The 20914-nt window shown below is 40.4% G+C and overlaps 1 protein-coding gene across 1 annotated transcript; it reads right to left on the bottom strand.

Annotated features, from left to right (window-relative positions):
* Positions 1-4912: 4912 nt before the first annotated feature.
* LOC103426929 (magnesium-chelatase subunit ChlD, chloroplastic) lies at positions 4913-19891 on the bottom strand. The gene is made up of 15 exons (XM_008365014.4): positions 19489-19891; positions 17609-17787; positions 10705-10789; positions 10314-10630; positions 10095-10218; positions 9219-9311; positions 8036-8131; positions 7340-7477; positions 6993-7217; positions 6739-6894; positions 6352-6459; positions 5737-5871; positions 5495-5656; positions 5221-5341; positions 4913-5133 (listed from the first exon to the last, which is right to left on the bottom strand). The coding sequence occupies exons 1-15, from the start codon at positions 19780-19782 to the stop codon at positions 5048-5050; spliced, it is 2319 nt and encodes a 772-aa protein (XP_008363236.3). The 5' UTR covers positions 19783-19891; the 3' UTR covers positions 4913-5047.
* Positions 19892-20914: the final 1023 nt, after the last annotated feature.

Genomic DNA, 20914 nt, shown 5'->3' with positions numbered 1-20914 from the left:
GTCACCCATCCGAGGAGTGCTCTGGCCACCTTCTTGCTTAACTTCGAAGTTCTGACGGAACCCGAAGCCAGTGAGCTCCAAAAAGGCCTCGTGCTAGGTAGGGATGAGAATATACATTTAAGGATCACTCCCCTTGGCAATGTGGGATGACACACCCCAACCGAGATCGAGGCATGCTGGCCGTCACGTGAGGGTGACGTAGCCATATGCACAGTGCGGAAGTGATAAAGATGAGAGTTATACGAATAAATAAAAATAAAAAACTACTAAAGTGCACTAATAAACAAGAAGTGTTAGGAGTGAGATACAAAAGTAAATACTCCTAATCAGAGCATAGAAAGTCTAGGTGCAGTCCAGTAGGACAAGTACTAATTATATAGTAGTATAAGATGTCCTACAATTATTTTAATATGTCAGAACTGTCGAAGTCCTCAAGGCCACTAACAGCAAGCTTACCTAAAACCTGGAGGGGTGCAAAACAGAAAACGTGAGTGGGCAATAAATCGCTAGTCACCTATGAGTCAGAACCTAAAACCTGGGAATAATATAATTATGCTCAATACTACTCTCTCATAATAGCTGGGCGATAAATCGCTAGTCACCTACAAGTCGGAACCACCTATAATGGTTTGTTTGACAAGACTGTGCACCTAAATTGGATCCAATATGAGCATATGGTGCGGGAGGTGACATCAATAACAGGCATGTGCCATATATTTGGCTAAATCACATCACCCTAGGTGCAGTTACATGAGCTCAACGTTATTCAATCACATGCCATTAAAATTAATTCTCATAACAAAACATAACTCACCTGGTACATACCTGAGTGTCCACAACACCACATTTATTCATATATGCAAACAATTCAATTCATATACAAAATATAAATTCATATGCATGGCATTCAAGGCATACTTTCATTTAAACGCATTTTCTGGGAAAATAACAAGTATATAAATATATAATGAAAACCAAAAGCCCACTCATGGTATGTATATATGCAAACAATTCAATTCATATACAAAATATAAATTCATATGCATGGCATTCAAGGCATACTTTCATTTAAACGCATTTTCTGGGAAAATAACAAGTATATAAATATATAATGAAAACCAAAAGCCCACTCATGGTATGTCGAAGGGTCGTAGCCCTCGAGTCGCCCTTGACTGCGCTCGTCCTCGAGATAAGTCTCACCTATATGCGAATTAACTATAAAAATGTTATTTAAAGCACATAGACAAAACTAGCTAATAACTTCTCATACAATGCTCAAATGTGGTGTTTGAATATACCAACGTGATCTACACAATCTCAGGAACATCCCCATATTTTTAGAAAAAATTTCCGACCACCCCCGCGCTGGCCAAGGCATGGCCAAACGCGTCGCCCACTCGCAAGCACGTGCCTGGCACATTGACGGTGGCAGTAACGGTGTTAGGGAATATTCCGTTAAATTCTGAAATATTCCGTCTAAAAACTAACGGCATCACCTTACACCTTTAGCATATTCCATCAAAACTGACAGAATATACTCCTTCCCCGACGAGTCACTAGACGCCAGCGACTGTTCGTCGGTTTTTGAAAAAACTTCTAACCCTTATTTCTCCCTCATTTCAACACCAAACTTTATGAAATTTGAACCATTTTAAAGATCTCACTAAGACGAATCAAACCATGCCTGAGTCGAGCCTTGAAACCCCAAAAAAAAGCCTCGATATTCCGGCCAAACTTAAAACTTGCCGTTCTTGCTATTCCGACGTACAAATTGCTTGGTTTTTCTTCTTCGAGCTTCGTAGGGATGTATTAAAGCTTCATACAAGCTTCAAATCACCTGAACCCTTCACATTTACGTGTGCATGAACAGTGCACCAAATCGAAGGTTAGAGTTCTCGGGGTTTTTGAGGTTTTCAGGTCCTAAAAATAGCATATATGAACTCAGGGACATGCAAGGAGTTCAAATCTTACATTCTTAACGTCGATCCATGCGTGAAATGCTTGGTTCCAAGCTCGTCCGTACGGTTTGTACAGAAAATAAAAGAAAATCGTGAGGGAGAAGAGAGAGTGCACAGGAAGGAGAGAGAGAGAGTGAAAGTGTGTATGTGTGTGTGTGACACACGCGGTCCTCAACCAAAACCAATACATATTTTAATTCCTAAGTGTTCCAAAACTTAGGAAAATTTTGGGTTTAACCATATAAAATTTCACCCTCATAAACCACACAAATCTTTCAAGGGTAAATAGGTAATCTCAGGCCTAGAAACATAATATTTCGGGACGAGCTATGACAGTTGCAGTGGTGGAGCTCATGGTGTTGATTTTGAAATTTTGAATTTCAAGTTTGAAGGATTTGAAGGTGTTGGACACCTAGATCCTGGTGTAGTAGAAGATAATTTTCTTTTCTAGGTTTTTAATTATAAAAAATAAAATAAAATATTTATTATTTAAATATTTTTAATTTACATGGCAAGGAGTGGCCATACTGATTTGCAAAACCAATTTTCAAAAACTCAATTGATCAATTTTTTATGGGTAAATTACATAGTAACCCTTCAGGTTTGAAGTTTATTATAACCTCATACATCTTTAAAACATTTCACTTTCATACCTCACGAAATGTGTGCCACGTGACAAAAAATAATAATTTTTTAATGTTTTTTTAAACCTGAATCTTCTAAATAAAATTAAAAAAAAAAAAAAACTAAAACACACCTCCCCGCAACCCCCAAACCCAAACCTCCCTCCCCACCTCCTCCTCCTCCCTTCTCCCCCATCTTCATCTTCTTCCCCTTGCAACCCAGAAAAAATAAAAAAGCCCTTATGTTCGTCTTCCCCCCTTCTCCTCCTCCTCTCTTCTCCCTCATCTTCATCTTCTTCCCCTTGCAACCCACCAAAAAAATAAAAAAAAAACCCTTCAATTCGTCTTCCCCCCTTCTCCCCCATCTTCATCTTCTTCCCCTGACCCCCTACCTGCAATCCAGAAAAAAAAAAAAAAAAAACCAGATCCAGTCTACACCGCCATCACCTCGTGAGGTGAAAATGGGAGGAATGGGTGTGGATTTAAGGAGTGGGGGGGGGGTGTAGAGGAGGGAAGAGGGTGGGTGTGGGTGCGATGGTGGGTGCGGAGGGGGGGTGGGTGCGAGGGTTGGTGGTGGGGGGAGGGGGTGGGGGTGAAGAGGAGAAAGGGCTCAGGGAAGGTGGGGGTGGGGTGGGTTTTTGGATGGGAGGGGAGGTGAAGAGAGTGGAGGAGAGGGAGGTGGTTGGAATGCTTGGGAGGGAGAAGAGGGTGGGGAGAGGTTGTGGGGGTGGGTTCTGCGTTTTCTAAGGTTTTTTTTATTTTTTTTAAGATTCAGGTTTTTAAAAATAAAAAATAAAAAATTATTTTGTTGCCACGTGGCACACATTTGGCAGCCATATCAGCATTTAACGGTTCAATGGATGGAAAATCTAACGGAGGTATTATTTTGAAATAAATAGTACATGAGGTATGAAAGTGAAATGTTTTAAAGATATTGTATAGGCTTGTAATAGACTTCAAACTTAAAGGGTTACTATGTAATTTACCCATTTTTTATTCAGGAACCATCTTAATGAATGAGTTAATTTTAAGAATTGTGTGATAAAAAGTCATAAACTTAAGCGTTTCTCGCGATTGAGGCGGATGTGGTCTGGGTGGCCATCAAGACCGAAAAGTGACCAAATCGGCATACCAACTTGGGGAACCCTTTCAGCGTGGGTTTCCCCCCAGAATTTGGTTTGGAAATAGAACCAGACCACCTAAACCCGTACACGATTGATTTTTTAAAGGGAAAACTAGTGAAAATGACCTGAAAACTTTGAGTTTTAACGATAAGGACAAAATAAAGGGTAAAGTGAATAGTATCAGGATTGACTTTTTAGTGTAAAAATGTGGTTTTTCGTTAAAGTGAACAGTACCGATAGTTTTTTCGTTAAAATTTCCTTTTTTAAATTCTTGGGCAGCTATTATGATCCAAAAAAGATTTTTATGTTTTTACATTTTCATACCCTTTAACGCTACAATGATTAATTGCGTGAATTATTAATAATTTAGTAGTGAATCTCTTAAATATAATTTATATGTATTTTTTAGTATCTTTGATGTGAGACTATTAAGTGCAAAGGTTGATGACGTGTTTAGAGTTTTGATTTGAATATCGTTTTATGTAAAGATGGGTGCGGAAATGTGTGTTATACTTTGTGTAAGGTAAGATAAAGATTTTCATTAAATTGATACACCCTTATCGTTACATTCCGTGACAATCATACAACGACATATATAAACTTTTTTATATATGGCATTGAACGGCTGACGTGGAATATTTTATAGTATCTTTGATGTGAGACTATTAAGTACAAAGGTTGATGACGTGTTTAGAGTTTTGATTTGAATATCGTTTTATGTAAAGATGGATGCGAAAATGTGTGTTATACTTTGTGTAAGGGAAGATAAAGATTTTCATTAAATTGATACACCCCTACCGTTACATTCCGTGCCAATCATACAACGACATATATAAACTTTTTTATATATGGCATTGAACGGCTGACATGGAATATTTTATAGTATCTTTGATGTGAGACTATTAAGTACAAAGGTTGATGACGTGTTTAGAGTTTTGATTTGAATATCGTTTTATGTAAAGATGGATGCGAAAATGTGTGTTATACTTTGTGTAAGGGAAGATAAAGATTTTCATTAAATTGATACACCCCTACCGTTACATTCCGTGCCAATCATACAACGACATATATAAACTTTTTTATATATGGCATTGAACGGCTGACATGGAATGCTACAGTTGCAGTATACTGTATCAAAGAACGAATTCAATTAGTTTCCCTAGTGGTTTTTTTGATCCTTTGTTGCACATCAAAGAACAAATGACACTAAACTCAAGAAATATACTTTGATTGGAAACTAAGCTGCTCTGCCTCAATTAAGAATCATATTTTGGTAAGAATTAGTTGCTCTTATAGTCAAATTATCCCGAATAGAACAATATGAACAACAATTTCTAATGCTTCACGCGCTTTTCAGGGCCGATAACGCGTCCTTCGTTGCAGCGGAGATCACAGCATCTGAGGCATTCGGCAAGTAGTAATATTTTCCTGCACAGCAAATGTTATGATGAGATTATGATACTCTTCACAGATCACGAAGAGTAGGTGATATTCGATATATGTTGGACAAAGAACCTTGAGCTACTCTGGCAATCTCCTTAGCAAAACCAGTTGAAACAAACTTATTTTCAGTGTCAATGACGAGGAGAGACATCCCTGCTTTGTAGATTTTACCAGCAACCTCAAGAATCTCGTCCTTCATCAAGACGCACCAATAAAAATTACCACAAGTTAATGCAAAAGAGAAACGCTGAGGGGAAACATGTGCACATCTCAGTAAGGCCATGCTCTGTGAGGTCCAACCGTCCAGGCTACAATTAATATGTCAAAGAAAGCAGTCAAGATTTACCTTCAACTCCTGCGACGAAGGTTTTGAAACATCACTAGCAGCAGCGGCTTCAGGGTCAGTGGATCTTTTTAGTGATATATTGGCTCTACCATCCGTTATTGCAACAATCATTATGCGTCCAACATCACCACTCTTCTCTGCATTTATTCCAACCCTAACAGCCTAAAGCAGTTTAAATTTCAGATTACAGTCAGTTACGAGGGTGTGGAGATGCCAGTACTCAAGAGGGTTTAGTAACATACCGTGGTCAGACCATGAGCAAGGGGAGAACCTCCACCGCATGGAAGTCTCTCAAGACGGTTTCGTGCCATTGAAATTGATCTAGAAGGAGGCAGAAGAACTTCTGCTGAATCTCCACGGAAAGGAATGATAGAAACCTAAACGACATTACCAGTCAACCTGTTACAAGGATAGTCACCAGGACAACACATGCTCACGAATATCTTATTATATTTGCTTTCATGGTTTGCCGATCAGAAGCACACGTTAATAACTAAATTGAATTCTTATAGAAATTTGGGGAAGGATTCATTACATGTATGAAGAAAAAATGGAAATCATTGTTTCCTTTATGAAGTGCAATCACCAGAATTTGGTTGGGTCCTATATCCTACTGTTATTGTCTATTATTTATTTTGATGAACGTGTTATTAATTGAAATTTTCTTTTCCTTTTCCGGTCAATAAATAAAAGCTCTAATTCAACACAATCAAATTTCACTGTTTACTTGGTACAAACTCTGCTTTTCTTCTACTTTGTTTTTCTCGTTTTCTCAACAAAAAAATGATAAGGGAAATCTTCTTGAGACTAAACTAGTGGTAGACATCTTTTAAATCAAATATGAAAGTTTATGTCACCTGATCTCTGCTCGTATAACTTTCTGCTAGTAACTTGAGTGCTGCACCTTTTGCATTCTGCATTCTATTCAATGCCATGCTTCCGCTTGCATCAACAACAAATATAACCTGCCATGAAGCAAATTGAAAACCGCTCATCTATATTAAGTATTTGCAGGAACACTCGAATAATTTAAGATGTCAATAAAAAAGGTTCACTGTATTGGTCAAAGTTTCTCAAATCCTAGGAAAAGCTGAGTATCAAATTCTATGGATTATGAGAATGGCAACCTATGCCAAAACTGAGGCTCAAAAACTATAATACGAAAAATAGGGAGAGCACTTTTGCATCATAAGCTACCCATGGCGGCGAGAATGAATCATGTAACTAAACTAGGGAGTTAATACCAGTGCTCCTGCTTTTCGTGCCATTCTCTTTGCTCTCATATCAGATCTTTCAACAAAAACTTTCCTACTGCTTTGGGTGCTCCTTTCCCTACGCAACTTTTGATATGGTGCAGCAGCTCTAAGAGTTGCATCAACAGCTAGTCTCTTTATTGGGCCCTGTAAAAACAAAGCTTGTTCAGAAAAGTCAAGCAAATTTTTTAAACCAAATATAATTTTCTAAAATTTCTGAAAGTCTACTAGATGGGGTGGTCAACCTTTGGAAGCATTGGCTTAATATATCGACCTCTATCTTCTGAAAATATTACATTCTTTGCTCTCCCAGCCTTCCCTTTGCGTCTCTGCGCTTGCTGTGCAAAAAAGAGAAGCTTCTCATCCACCAAACCCCCTTCTGCATCAAAGATAAACTCTTCAGGTATTTGGTCTTGCTCTTGTTCATTCTCTTCATCATTCTCTTCATCATTCTCTTCATCATTTTCATCCTGGTTACATTGGGAAGTTTGCAGAAAAGTTAAACTTGTGTTTCCCTCTGTAAACAAAGGAATCCGTCTGCGCCAATTTCAGTGTGAAGCTTAACTTTTAATCAATGTTATTGTTAACAAACCTCTTTTTCTTCCTCCGCATTTTGTTCCTCCCCAGATTGTTCATTTTGTGGAGGAGGTGGTGGAGGTGGAGGCTGTTGATTTTGCTGTTCTGGTGGGTTCTCACTGATGATTGAACGAGGAAGAATGACCAGCTCTACCTGAAGTGGGTAATACCTCAGAGCTAAAATTCGGTGTATATTCCCGCAAGTTGCAAAATATAATGATGCAAGTACTGATGAATACAAAACTATTAAGATGTAAGGTGGAAAAGCCCTTTCATTATTCAAGTTGGCTGCTAATTCAAGAAAAATGATGAACAAATTGAGCTACAACGAACAGCTGCTGCTTTCTTCACCATTCTTATTGTTCTCCACAAAATCATATCAACTTCGACTCATGCTATTTTCAAGGGAAAATCATATGGTTCAAAGAGAATTGTCTCCTTTTTATTACAGTTATATGCATCTCTACTCAATAACATAATAAGCAGTAGTACATACGGTAAGTATGGCCATCAAAGGAAAATGATTTAAGATTACTGCTACCCCTGCTTGGTATATGATATAGCACATTTGTTTTGAATAACAATACTTTGCAACATGCACAAACACGAGTGCATGTGAGTATGGCATACGCAGAAAAGATGTGCACTGCCTTTCAGAAGTATGCTAAACAACTTTGTTTTCTTGTTTTGATAAAAGAGAAATATACTTAACAGCTTTTTTGAGGTCGTCAACATTAACTTTTTCTCGTCCATCTAGCGCAGCTAATGATTTTGCAACACGAGCAGCATATAACTCAGCTCTATGCCCCTGATATTTCACAATGAAATTTGAAGTTAATTTCTGGCCCAGTTACGGGAAAAAGATAACATGTTAAGCATAAGAAAAGAAACAAATAGTAAGAGTTGGCCAAGTTAAGATATTAGAAATTTTCTTAACTCCTTAAGTCCACATCAATAAGATGAAGAGATGAATTAAAACAGGTAAAATAAATTGGATTGGTCCCCTAGGCTATTGACAATACTAGGTCTGCTTATGGCAAGACAGATGAAGGCCTACCCCGGGTTTCAAAGAGGTCTTTCATCTGACTTGGTATGACCCATGGCGGCTTGGGCAATAAATATCATGGGAGCCAAATTCTGTTTCCCTTGTGTTTCCTAAGTCGTAAGAATCAACATTGATTTTTATTTTTACCCTCGACTGTTACAGATCTCACTTTTTTTTTTAATTACATTATGTTTTTCAGCGATATTATCTATCACTGCAACCAATCAGCCAAGTTTCAAGCTTGCCCCCTCAAATCCTGAGCCTAAAAAGTTTCTTGAACGCCATTTCCAAATCTGGGCACTGATTTGGCATCAACAAGGACATAATGATTGGTTCCGAACTCCATAAAGCATTTGAGTGAAAAAGGCACGTTAATTTGGGGATCCAAGTTGGCAAAACTGAGCCCAATTTTAGAACATGTGAACCAAAAAACTCCACTAGGGCATATAACCATAAAGCTTCCCACATTACTCCTTCCACACTGCCATTTAATGTGTATGGCATCCCCCCATGCATTATGCATAAAAAAATTATGTTCTCTTAAGTTTTGGGCTGCATTCAACTCCTACAGAATGAATGCCAAACTAAACTCTACCTCATAAAAGCCAACGATCATGAGTCACACTTCACTACTGCACAGCCTATGCTAATTGTTAATCTAGCCCCAGGTCATTTAGGTTCAAGGGTAGCAATGAGGGGGAGGGAGAGCCTTAGTACACTATGAATCTTCAACTCAGTTGGCAGCTTAAGTGGCAATGCAATGGAAGCATAATCCATGGCTTCACATAATATTGTTTAAAAACTCGTGCAAAATATGTCGGAACTTAATAACGAGTTTCATAGAATAAACCTGGCAACCACCTCGAAGAGCTTCCAAAACCAGGTACTTTAATTGTTCTCTGCTGATAGTAACATCCTTTAGATACTCTCTTGCTAAAATGATCTGAAACATATAAATAATATGGAAAGAATCAAATAAATTTCATCTTCCAACATCACAAAGTTCAATGAGAACAAGCTATCAAATATATCATGATATTCAACGATACAAATCTATTGCCTACAAGTTATGGGTACACATGCTTCTATGTGACTATATCAATAGTCCTTCAACATATCTAAAGACTAAAGTTAGTATTCCAGTTTCATCAGCATGGTTTCTTGACTCCTTTTTTAAATAATTAGGGATAAACAGCTACACAGGACTTGTCTAAAGCATTTTAGAAAGTACATCTCTATCTTTAATCAAACTTAGTGCTGCAGATGATATGGAACATCAGGGTGGCGTTCTAGGATTTATATAACTGACCCCACTTAGTGGGATACGGCTTTGTTGTTGTTGTTGTTGTTGTTTCTGGCATATATTTTCCGTCACCAACTACCATCTGAAGTATTGCATAATAAATACTACTAGTAATATCTCTTACAGTCCAGACATAAATAAGACTCATAATGATGCAAGGACCAATAGAGAAATTAATCCCCTTTTATCCCCAGTCATGGAAACAATAAGTCAATAAGATCTAAGAACCGACGCAGTTTAAGGACCATTCTTTCTTCCATTTCATTTTTCTAGTTAATAAATTTTATCAAATTGTGTAAGGTGTAATGATGGAAATGGATAATTTTTAAATCTCGGCGATTTCTTTACTATGATAGTCATGTCATTACACCCAATGTCTCTCATGAGAATAACAATCTAGCGTACAAAAAAACCACTAACTACCTGAGTTTTCACATATTCGGTTTCTTCTTCAACCATTTTAAAGACTTCAGAACTGTGTTCCTGGAATTGTGTTGCAATCGCCACAGCTGCAACACGATCATCAAAACCCATTTCAAAATCTGCACTGCAAAATAAGTGTGCATCATTAGTAAAATGAGAAGGCTTATAAAAAAAATAGATAAATTGTTTTGTTCCACTAGGTAAATACAAGATCTGTACCTCAAATTAATTGCAATACGATCTAGTAAGTGTTCCCGAACAGCACCCTCTTCCGGATTATAAGTAGCAATCAAGAGAGGCTTGCATGGGTGTCTAAAGCTGATTCCCTCTCTTTCCACAATATTAACTCCTTCAGTTAATACGTTAAGAAGCAAATTACTTATACCCTCATCCAAAAGATTAATTTCATCAACATATAATACACCTCGATGAGCTTCAGCAAGAAGGCCTGGCTGGAAAACAGTGGTTCCTGTTTTTACAGACTCCTCAACATCAACAGATCCAATAAGTCTGTCCTCCGTGACTCCAAGTGGAATCTACAATGTGAAAGTAGGGTATTTACATAAATGAAAATCATATGAATATGAAAGATGTTTCCATGAAAAAGTACCTGTACAAAAGGAGACCGGACAATCTGAGTCTTGATATTACCCGCAGAATCAAACTCCATGCAGTCAGGTAAAGTATTTTCCCACCTTTAAGAATTACAACCAAACCATTATCATTAAAAGAGACTTGCACAATATCAACTGGACAAGTGAAAACAGAACATCTGATCAAAATTTCTTGTATGGGGCTTTCTAGGACATAAAAGAGAAGTAAATATTTAAGCTTCAAATCAACAGCCACTACCCACTATTCCCATCAAAACTGCACATGGTGCGGACTGAAAGAGAATGGTTACAGAAAAGAAGGGTTCTTTATTTGTTTTAACTTTTAATCAATATACGGGTCATTGTAATGACATTGTGACAAGAAATGGACCCGAGGGATCTAAGCATCATGAATTAAAAATAGTTACTTAAAACATTTCCATTCTAACTTCGAAGATTCACATAAAAATTCTTGTGGACTAACATTTTCTATTGCTGATCCAATGGAGGCCAAAACGAGTTAGGGGTGAGGATCGGAGATCAAGAAATACCAAAGAGCGACCGTTTTCGTTACCTAGGATCTATCTTGCAAAAGAACGGAGAATTAGATGGAGATCTCAACCATAGAATACAAGCTGGATGGATGAAGTGGAAGAGTGCATCCGGCGTGTTGTGTGACCGCCGTATGCCACTGAAGCTCAAGGGAAAATTTTATAGGACGGCAATAAGGCCGGCGATGCTGTATGGCACAGAATGTTGGGCGGTGAAACATCAACACGTACACAAAATGGGTGTAGCGGAGATGAGGATGCTTCGTTGGATATGTGGGCACACGAGAAAGGATAAGATTAGGAATGAGGATATCCGGGGTAAAGTAGGAGTAGCCGAAATTGAAGGAAAGATGAGAGAAAATCGGTTACGGTGGTTTGGACATGTGCAAAGAAGGCCTACTGACGTTCCGATTAGAAGATGCGACTATGGGACAGAGGTTCAGGGCCGAAGGGGTAGAGGAAGACCTAGGAAAACTTTGGAAGAGACTCTAAGAAAAGACTTAGAGTACTTAGATCTAACGAAGGACATGACACAGGATCGAGCACAATGGCGTTCTAAGATTTATATAGCCGATCCCACTCAGTGACTTGGATTTTCCAAGTCTCCAACCGAGAAGTTTTCCTCACTCGGGAAATTAAGGGAACACTACCCCAACCTACATGCTCCACTCAGAAAGCTTCAACATACAAGCTTTAACAAAAGAAAATTCAAAGAACTTAGCGAAGAAGGCTTTGGTGTATTTAACACAATACGTTGAAATGAAGGAAAGCTTATTTATTGATATCCCCGATAAGCTACAAATATGTACATATACATGAGTCAAAATAAGCACACAAGAGGGAGCCTTCACAAAGGTTGCTTAGGAGAAGTCTCAGCAGTCGGTAGAGCCCCAGAAAGAGAAGGCACCGGAGGGGGATCATTTGGAGCCTCAGTACTGGACAGAACCCTAGAAGGAGGAGGCATCAGAGGTTGATCATTTGGAGCTTCATTACGCGGTACAGCCCCAGAAGACGAAGGCAATAAATGCCTTTGGAACAAACCCACAAATCTCTGATGATCAAGTAAAACCTGACCATCAGTTTCTTTCATCTGGTCAAGCTTCCTCTTCATGTTTGTAGCATAGTCATGTGCGAGCCGGTGCAACTGTTTATTCTCATGCTTGAGCCCTCTAATCTCCTGTTTGAGACTCATCACTTCAGCCGCCAATGATTCAACTTGGCGGGTTCGAGCAAATAGGCGTTGGGCCATATTAGACACAGAACCTGCACACTGAACACTGAGAGCCAGCGAATCCTTAACAGCTAACTCATCAGACCGTTTGGAAAGTAGTCTGTTATCTTTGGGAGTGAGAAGGTTCCTGGCCACCACCGCAGCGGTCATATCATTCTTCATCACGGAATCCCCAACGGTAAGAGGACCAGTAGGGGAGACGAAGGATGGGCGCCATATGTTGTCTGGAGAAGGCGGGGCTGCCTCTTCAACAAGGTTCAAGTCAAAACGACGGTCGGAGGGGCCAGACATTTTCAAAGGTGTTGAAGAGAGAAGAGGTCGGACAAATCAAGATCTTAGAAGTGCAAGAATGAAGCTTCTACTGGTGGAGATTCAAGTGTGCTTTGGAACTTAATGCCAGCCCCTATAAAAATCTGCACTCGACGAAGCTTCAGAAATCGAAGAGGCGCCTGCTCAGAAATCGAAGAGGCGTTTGCTTTCTCAAAAGCTGGGCTGCTTAGAGATCACGAGGGTTGATCTCAGAAATCGAAAAGGCGTTTGCTTTCTCAAAAGTTGGGCTGCTCAAAGACCACGAAGGCCGATCTCAAAAATCGAAGAGGCGCTCGCTTTCTCAAAAGCTGGGCTCTCCAGAGACCACGAGGGCCGATCTCAGAAATCGAAGAGGCACCTACTTTTCCAGCCTTTTCCAGCCTTGTCAGCACCTGTCACACGCACACTCAGTTTTGCGGAAATTATGGGCATTCTGTCAAAGACTTCTGGGGAAGTAGAAAACACATGAATCTTACTGTTCAATCACCCACTTCTCACACGCAACAATAGCTCATGGGTACCACAGATAACTTTGCCAAAGTTCTCTGCCAAAGTTGAGCACGTGAAGCTTGCAGCTCCCACTACATCGCTCTGACCAAGAAGGGTAAAAGAATAGCAAAGAAACAGCACTAACAAAGTTTAGACCCATAAATTTTGAAGGTCTAGCTACCATATTATTACCCACAAGGGTAAAGGAACAGTACCACTGCTGGATAATTGGAAAGTCCCTGTGTGTCAACCTCTGTGCTTCGTGGCAAGGTAGACTAGCAAACATGCCCAACCTTTACTCACATTCGAGAAAACACTCCCAATAAGATTGCTTGCTCCAAAATCGAAGAGGCACCGTCCTCCGAATCTCGAGAGCCAGACTCCCAACATGACTACTTTCTTAAAAATCGAAGAGAGGGTAAAGGAACAGTACCATTGCTGGATAATTGGAAAGTCCCTGTGTGTCAACCTCTGTGCTTCGTGGCAAGGTAGACTAGCAAACATGCCAAACCTTTACTCACATTCGAGAAAACACTCCCAACAAGATCGCTTGCTCCAAAATCGAAGAGGCACCGCCCTCCGAATCTCGAGAGCCAGACTCCCAACATGATTACTTTCTCAAAAATCGAAGAGACACTGCTCCCCGAATCTCGAGAGCCAGACCCCCAGCATGATTGCTTTCTCAAAAATCGATGAGGCATCGTTCTCCGAATCAATCGAAGAGGCGCTCGCTTTCTCAAAAGCTGGGCTGCTCAGAGACCACGAGGGCCGATCTCAGAAATCGAAGAGGCACCTACTTTTCTAGCCTTGTCAGCACCTGTCACACGCACACTCAGCTTTGCAGAAATTATGGGCATTCTGTCGAAGACTTCTGGTGAAGTAGAAAGCACATGAATCTTACTGTTCAATCACCCACTTCCCACACGCAACAATAGCTCATGGGTACCACAAATAACTTTGCCAAAGTTCTCTGCCAAAGTTGAGCACGTGAAGCTTGCAGCTCCCACTACATCGCTCTGACCAAGAAAGGTAAAAGAATAGCAAAGAAACAGCACTAACAAAAGTTTAGACACATAAATTTTGAAGGTCTAGCTACCATATTATTACCCACAACTGTAAAGGAACAGTACCACTGCTGGATAATTGGAAAGTCCCTGTGTGTCAACCTCTGTGCTTCGTGGCAAGGTAGACTAGCAAACATGCCCAACCTTTACTCACATTCGAGAAAACACTCCCAATAAGATTGCTTGCTCCAAAATCGAAGAGGCACCGTCCTCCGAATCTCGAGAGCCAGACTCCCAACATGACTACTTTCTCAAAATCGAAGAGAGGGTAAAGGAACAGTACCATTGCTGGATAATTGGAAAGTCCCTGTGTGTCAACCTTTGTGCTTCGTGGCAAGGTAGACTAGCAAACATGCCCAACCTTTACTCACATTCGAGACAACACTCCCAACAAGATTGCTTGCTCCAAAATCGAAGAGGCACCGCCCTCCGAATCTCAAGAGCCAGACTCCCAACATGATTACTTCCTCAAAAATCGAAGAGACACTGCTCTCCGAATCTCGAGAGTCATACCCCCAGCATGATTGCTTTCTCAAAAATCGAAGAGGCATCGTTCTCCGAATCTCGAGAGCCAGATACCACAGACCACTTTTTCAAAGTGCTCTGACAGAGTTAAAACATGTGAAACTGGCAGCTCCCACTACCGTGCTATGACCAAGCAGGGTAAAGGAATAGCATTACTACTTGTTGTTAGGGAGACTCCTATATATGTCGACCTCCATCCCCAACGGACAGGCAGACCTGCAAAAATGCTCAACCCTTCATCATATCTGAGAGGGCACTCCCAACGAAGCCTTTCGAAATATTCAGCTTTCTTTCCCCCCGATAATACCTCTGCAAACAAGCTATACTAGAGCAAGAATATCTCATATCATCAGGGTTAAAAGCAAGAGTATCCCATATCATGCTTTTTCCCTGTCTTTTCTTTTTGCCTTGTTTTTACCTGCAAGACAAGGAGAAAGAGAGCAATCAGTCAGCACTTGGAATCAAGCTTCCAGCCAGAAACTGACTGCCTGGAACCCCTTACCTGATTACTTACCTGGCATTGCTCTCGAGTACTCATCTTCAACATCTTATGTTTCCAGGGAAGATTCCGCATCTGCTTGAGGAACAGATAGGGCAAGTGCGAAGGATACAAGGAAGCATGTGGAGACAAGCGTAACAGCACACGTGCCGATACATTCATTACTCTGTCAAAAGCAAAAGTATCCCATATCAGCAGGGTGGAACGTACTCTAGATTTGATGGACTTGTTTTGACCCTCAAATTCTTCAGTCGGCCTTATACTCTGGAGGAAACCAGAAAACCCTCCAGCTCAGTTCAAGAATAAGCCTGTGGAAAGTTACTTCTTCAAAAGCAAAAGTATCTCATATCATCTCTTCTCATTTTTCTTCTCTTTATCCTTCATGCTGCTGCAAGATGGGGAGAAGGTGAACAATCAGTCGGAGCTCTGATTGCTTACCTTGTCTGTCACCTCTTTCAGCAGACCCCCGAGCTCGGCGACTTGGGGGACTCCTACTACATGGTTTGTATCGCGCTTGACCAAGCCTGAAACTACAAGTAAGCTTCAAGTGAAATTGATACATTACCTTGTGCATCTCCACCAGTTAAAGATACCACCCCTGGATGGAGGAAGAGTACTTCCAGAGAAGATGCCACATCTACCTATGAGACAGATAAGGCAAGTCAAGACGACACCACACTCCGATACTTAGAAGTTTCGTGATTACGAGATCATTCTCCCACAATATTTCCTAATGTCATTTGTACTAAATCATTCACTTGTACTCACTAAATGAGAGCTTGAACCTATGTACTTGTGTAAACCCTTCACAATTAATGAGAACTCTTCTATTCCGTGGACGTAGCCAATCTGGGTGAACCACGTACATCTTGTGTTTGCTTTCCTATCTCTATCCATTTATATACTTATCCACACTAATGACCGGAGCAATCTAGCGAAGCTCACAAAAAGCGATCGTTTTCGCTACCTAGGATCTATCTTGCAAGAGAACGGAGAATTAGATGGAGATCTCAACCATAGAATACGAGCTGGATGGAAAGAGTGCATCCGGCGTGTTGTGTGACCGTCGTAGGCCACTGAAGCTCAAGGGAAAATTTTATAGGACGGCAATAAGGCTAGCGATGTTGTATGGCACAGAATGTTGGGTGGTAAAGCATCAACACGTACACAAAATGGGTGTAGCGGAGATGAGGATGCTTCGTGGGATGTGTGGGCACACGAGAAAGGATAAGATTGGGAATGAGGATATCCGAGGTAAAGTAGGAGTAGCCGAAATTGTAGGAAATATGAGAGAAAATCGGCTCCGGTGATTTTGAACATGTGCAAAGAAGGCCGACTGACGCTCCGGTTCGAAGATGTGACTACGGGACAGAGGTTCAGGGCCGAAGGGGTAGAGGAAGACCTAGGACAACTTTGGAAGAGACTCTAAGAAAAGACGTAGAGTACTTGGATCTAACGGAGGACATGACACAAAACCGAGCGCAATGGCGTTCTAGGATTCATATAGCCGACCCCACTTAGTGGGAAAAGGCTTTGTTGTTGTTGTTGTTGTTGTTGATCCAATTTAAATTTCAAAAAAGAGTTTCTTGGGCAGAAAACATCATTTACTATTTGAGCAACAAAACATGTCTTCTTCTCTGTGGTTCTAACCTAAAAATTTTCTCAGAAGATAGACTAAGCAAAGATTGAGAAATTTTCTAAGTTCTCAGAGACACTTGTAATAAGTTAAGAGTATATAAATATATTTTAACAACACCAATATATTTAGATTCTGATCTTAATATCATCGGTAAGTCCTAAGGCAGGTTCTGAAAATGAACTTTCTGCTTGTCAATTAAGTCTGATTTTGTGAGCAAAAAAAAACCGTTTAAGGTTAGAGGTACCTAACCATAGAGTGAACCTGCAGATGATGCTGAAAATCCATTATGAAATGCATTTTGGGTTGGGGGGTGCGGGGCGGAGGAATGCATAAGGAAAAATGATCTGGTGTGGGAAAAATTGAGATGTCAGTTGTAAATGTGTTCCATAGATGTGTTTCTAGCTCAAGTCACCTCAATTGTGTCAAACATTCCAAAGAAAAGTTCCATAACTTGTCATGTGTGAAAAAGTTTGCAAACTGCATTAGCCAAAATTCGTTTTTGCTTTAGTCAAGAAAACCAAGCGAATCATGTCATAACAGGGAGTTTACATCCATAATTATCCCCTCTATCTACGTTGATCGCAAAATAACCTGTAAGCATTCAGTATACTTACTCTTCGGGGCAGGCAGGATCAGCATTTGCCATTGAACCAACGACTACTTCAATGGGTGGTAAAATAGCATGCAACCCGCGTGCCATTACTGTCTTCGCTGTTCCCCGCCTTCCGGAGATAGCAATTCCTCCAATTTCACGGTCTATAGCCCCAAGCAACAAAGCAGTTTTGATAGCATCCTACAAATAAATAAATAAAAAGTATTCATAAAATGTGCATAGATGGAAATTTCACTGATTAACCAATGACAGAAGTTGATTGTTATACAAGGATTTAATCTAATACTAAAACTTGGAAAAAGTTCAATTCAGCCATCTGACTTGAAACAGAAAAGAAAAAAAAAGAATCAATAATGCAAAATGACAACCATTCGAAATCAGAACGGTATTTCTGAATGCACGCCTATCGCCTCTTTAGACAAGACTGTATTCTAAATTACTGGAATGGGTCGAACTGGGTTGCCTTGGCAACTTGCCAAATCCACATATGCAACAGTTTAACCATAAATATATGTTGACCCTAGAAACTACTAAGCCTACGTGGCAAGCAGGCCAAATAACTAATGAGCTAACTATGTCCTTCGGTTGAATGCGGTTGTGCCAACTCGACGACCGAGCTCGGTCGATGAGTAGAATGAAATGTGGTGGTGGTGTCGAACGCGCTGTTGATTTCAGTTATCCAAGCAATTGCGGCAGAGGAAAGATCTTGAAGACAAGGCTGCTAGTCACTATGAAGTCCAAATACAATTCGACTTTCAATGTGCCGAACACTGAGTAACTGGGAACACCTCACTTTGTCGAAAAAGCTAATGAAATGACCTCTTTCAAGAAGACAGAAGACTCCTTATCGGCAGAGACATGGATAAACAGTCAACCAACTTGAAGCAGTTTAAAGGTGCTCCTCATTCGCCTGACTCTATGGCTTCAGTGCTGTTAATCCAAAGTGAAGATGCCAGTTGCCAACATAGGGACGAAGTTAGGAAAGTTAGTGTTTTTCTCAAAGATGAGAAGATTTCGCTTGGAGTGAAAATTTACGCAGAGCAAATTTATGTGTTGTGTTGAAGGTCCTTTTCACATTGTACATCCCAACTGCAGTGTTGCGTTGAAGGTCCTTTTCACATTGTACATCCCGATAGCAGGTGAAGATTCTGTATGCTATATCCTTTAACCTCCTGAAATAATTCCAAGATAAGCTTTCTTGAAATTTTACCAAGATAGGGTATCCTATATCCCGTAGGCTTTCACTTGCTTTCTCAACCGACACATAGCCTTTAGTCAAAGCCTTTCTTATCTTCCACGTGTATGCATATTTTTAACCTCCCATCTTTCCCTAATGCCATGTACTCATCACCAAACCACTAATTATAATTAATTTGAGTAATTTAAAACAAAGGTAACTATCTTCACCCAACCAACCATCATCACTACGTGCTGCTGCATACTCCTCAAATCAAATGTGATGAGTTCAATCCCTTATTCCATTTAGTCCTCCAGAACCCCATAGGCAAGTGGCCCTCTATCGCAGTGGTGGAGAAGAATGTTTCCCTTGGCGTGGGTTCATACCCTATCGACGCTAATCTAACGTCTAAACTAACAAAATCTATCATTTGACGGAAAAAAGAAAAAAGAAAAAAAACTCCAGAACCCCAGAACACCACATTTACTTATGAAAAAATCATCCCAACATGATAATACCCAAATGAAAGAAAACCAACCCACAGCAGCATACACAAATAAACTTCCAAGACAGAATTAATTCCTTGAAGAAATTCAAAAAGCTAGAAAAACCCAATTCAAATTTGGGCAAGCAAATGCAGAATAAAAACTCCAAACAGCATTTGCGAAGAGAAAGAAAGATGGGATTTTAAATTTTATGTGTACCTGGCCAACAACCGCAGCTAAAGGAAAAAACTGTCTTCCATAGGAAATGGAGTCGAAGCTCTTTTCTGGGGTGAGTAAGGCGCCGTTTCCAGACTCAATAGTGGCAGCCGCCGCAGAAGCGGTGACGCGAATGCGAGTGCGACGGCTCTCGAAACGTTTTGCACTGAGAGAAGAAGAAAAGGAAGGAGAGAGGAGAAGAGGGTGCTGTAATCTGAAGAGGGTAAGTAGCGAAGAAGAAGAAGAATGGAGGTGTGAGAGAGATGTACACGGCGAAGATGTTGGTGAGAAAGCCATTGAATTGAAACTAGGGAGGAGAGGAGAGAACTTGTATGAAATGGATGTGATGGACAGGTTTGTATATTGCTCTCTTATCTTCTATGCAATCTGTTTCGTTGACGGAAGCCGAATACATAAGAGTTTGTCGGAGAGCTTTTAGTAGTACATAGTGTTGCAATCATATTTGCAATAGGAATGTGATTGTGTAAATTCCACTGTTCTAAAAATCTCTGCCTAGCGCCGCCTAGGCGCCGCCTAGGCGCCGCCTAGGCGCTAGGCCCCAGCCCACCGCCCCGATTAATGCCTAGGCCCCAGCCCACCGCCTAAACCACCTAAGCACCCGCCTAGCCCGCCTAGGCACCCGCCTAGCCCGCCTAGGCACCCGCCTAGCCCGCCTAGGCACCCGCCTAGCCCACTTAGGCACCCGCTTAGACCCGCCTAGGTTGCAACTCACTTAGACAGAAAATACATAACTTTCATTTTGCATTTTGTTTTTTTCCAATAAATTGTAAGAGACTTGTTGCATACTTGAATGAACAAACATTATATCCTTATTTCACATGTTTTCATTATGTTCCAATAGTTCATGATATATATGCATTCTATTTTGTAGTTTATGATGAAATTATATATATTTCAAGTAGAAGCAGACACTTATTTACCTGAAATATGATAGATTTACTTAAATCCGCCTAGTCCGCCTAGGCCTCGCCTAGCCGCCTAGGCGCTAGGCCCCAGCCCGCCGCCCGACTAGCACCTAGTGACTTTTAGAACCTTGGTAAATTCTAGTGTATCTAGGGATATATTTTATATTCTCTTTAATAGTTTAATTCCTATTAAGAGTTGTAATCCTAAAATGGTAAAGATTTAACTTATTAAGTACTATAAATAAAGGCACAATGGGGTGATACAACACACCTCACAATTAAATCTCTTTTCTCTCTCTCTCATTGCCGCTGGCCTCCCTCTCTCTATTCCCTTAGAATAGCTCAATTAAATAAGCATACAACACATTATCAGCACACTCTTACTAGAAGCTAAGGAACTGATGGATCGTAGGAGGAGGTTCTCTTCCACAAAATTCAAAGGCTTTTTATTTGTTTTATGTCAATCAGGTACGCTTAAAATAAAAGAAGATATTTGAAATGAC

The sequence above is a fragment of the Malus domestica genome, chromosome 03 (assembly GCF_042453785.1).
Source record: "Malus domestica chromosome 03, GDT2T_hap1".
NCBI lineage: Eukaryota > Viridiplantae > Streptophyta > Magnoliopsida > Rosales > Rosaceae > Malus > Malus domestica.
The sequence above is the reverse complement of the archived record's forward strand: the minus strand, read 5'-3'. Positions and strand labels throughout refer to the sequence as shown.

Coding starts and splice junctions, on each gene's coding strand:
- LOC103426929 (XM_008365014.4), bottom strand. CDS start 19,782: ATGGCTTTCTCACCAACATCTTCGCCGTGTACATCTCTCTCACACCTC. Junction 10,631..10,704: donor TCCGGTCTCCTTTTGTACAG/GTACTTTTTCAT, acceptor TTCACATTGTAG/ATTCCACTTGGAGTCACGGA. Junction 6,460..6,738: donor CACGAAAAGCAGGAGCACTG/GTATTAACTCCC, acceptor GCTTCATGGCAG/GTTATATTTGTTGTTGATGC.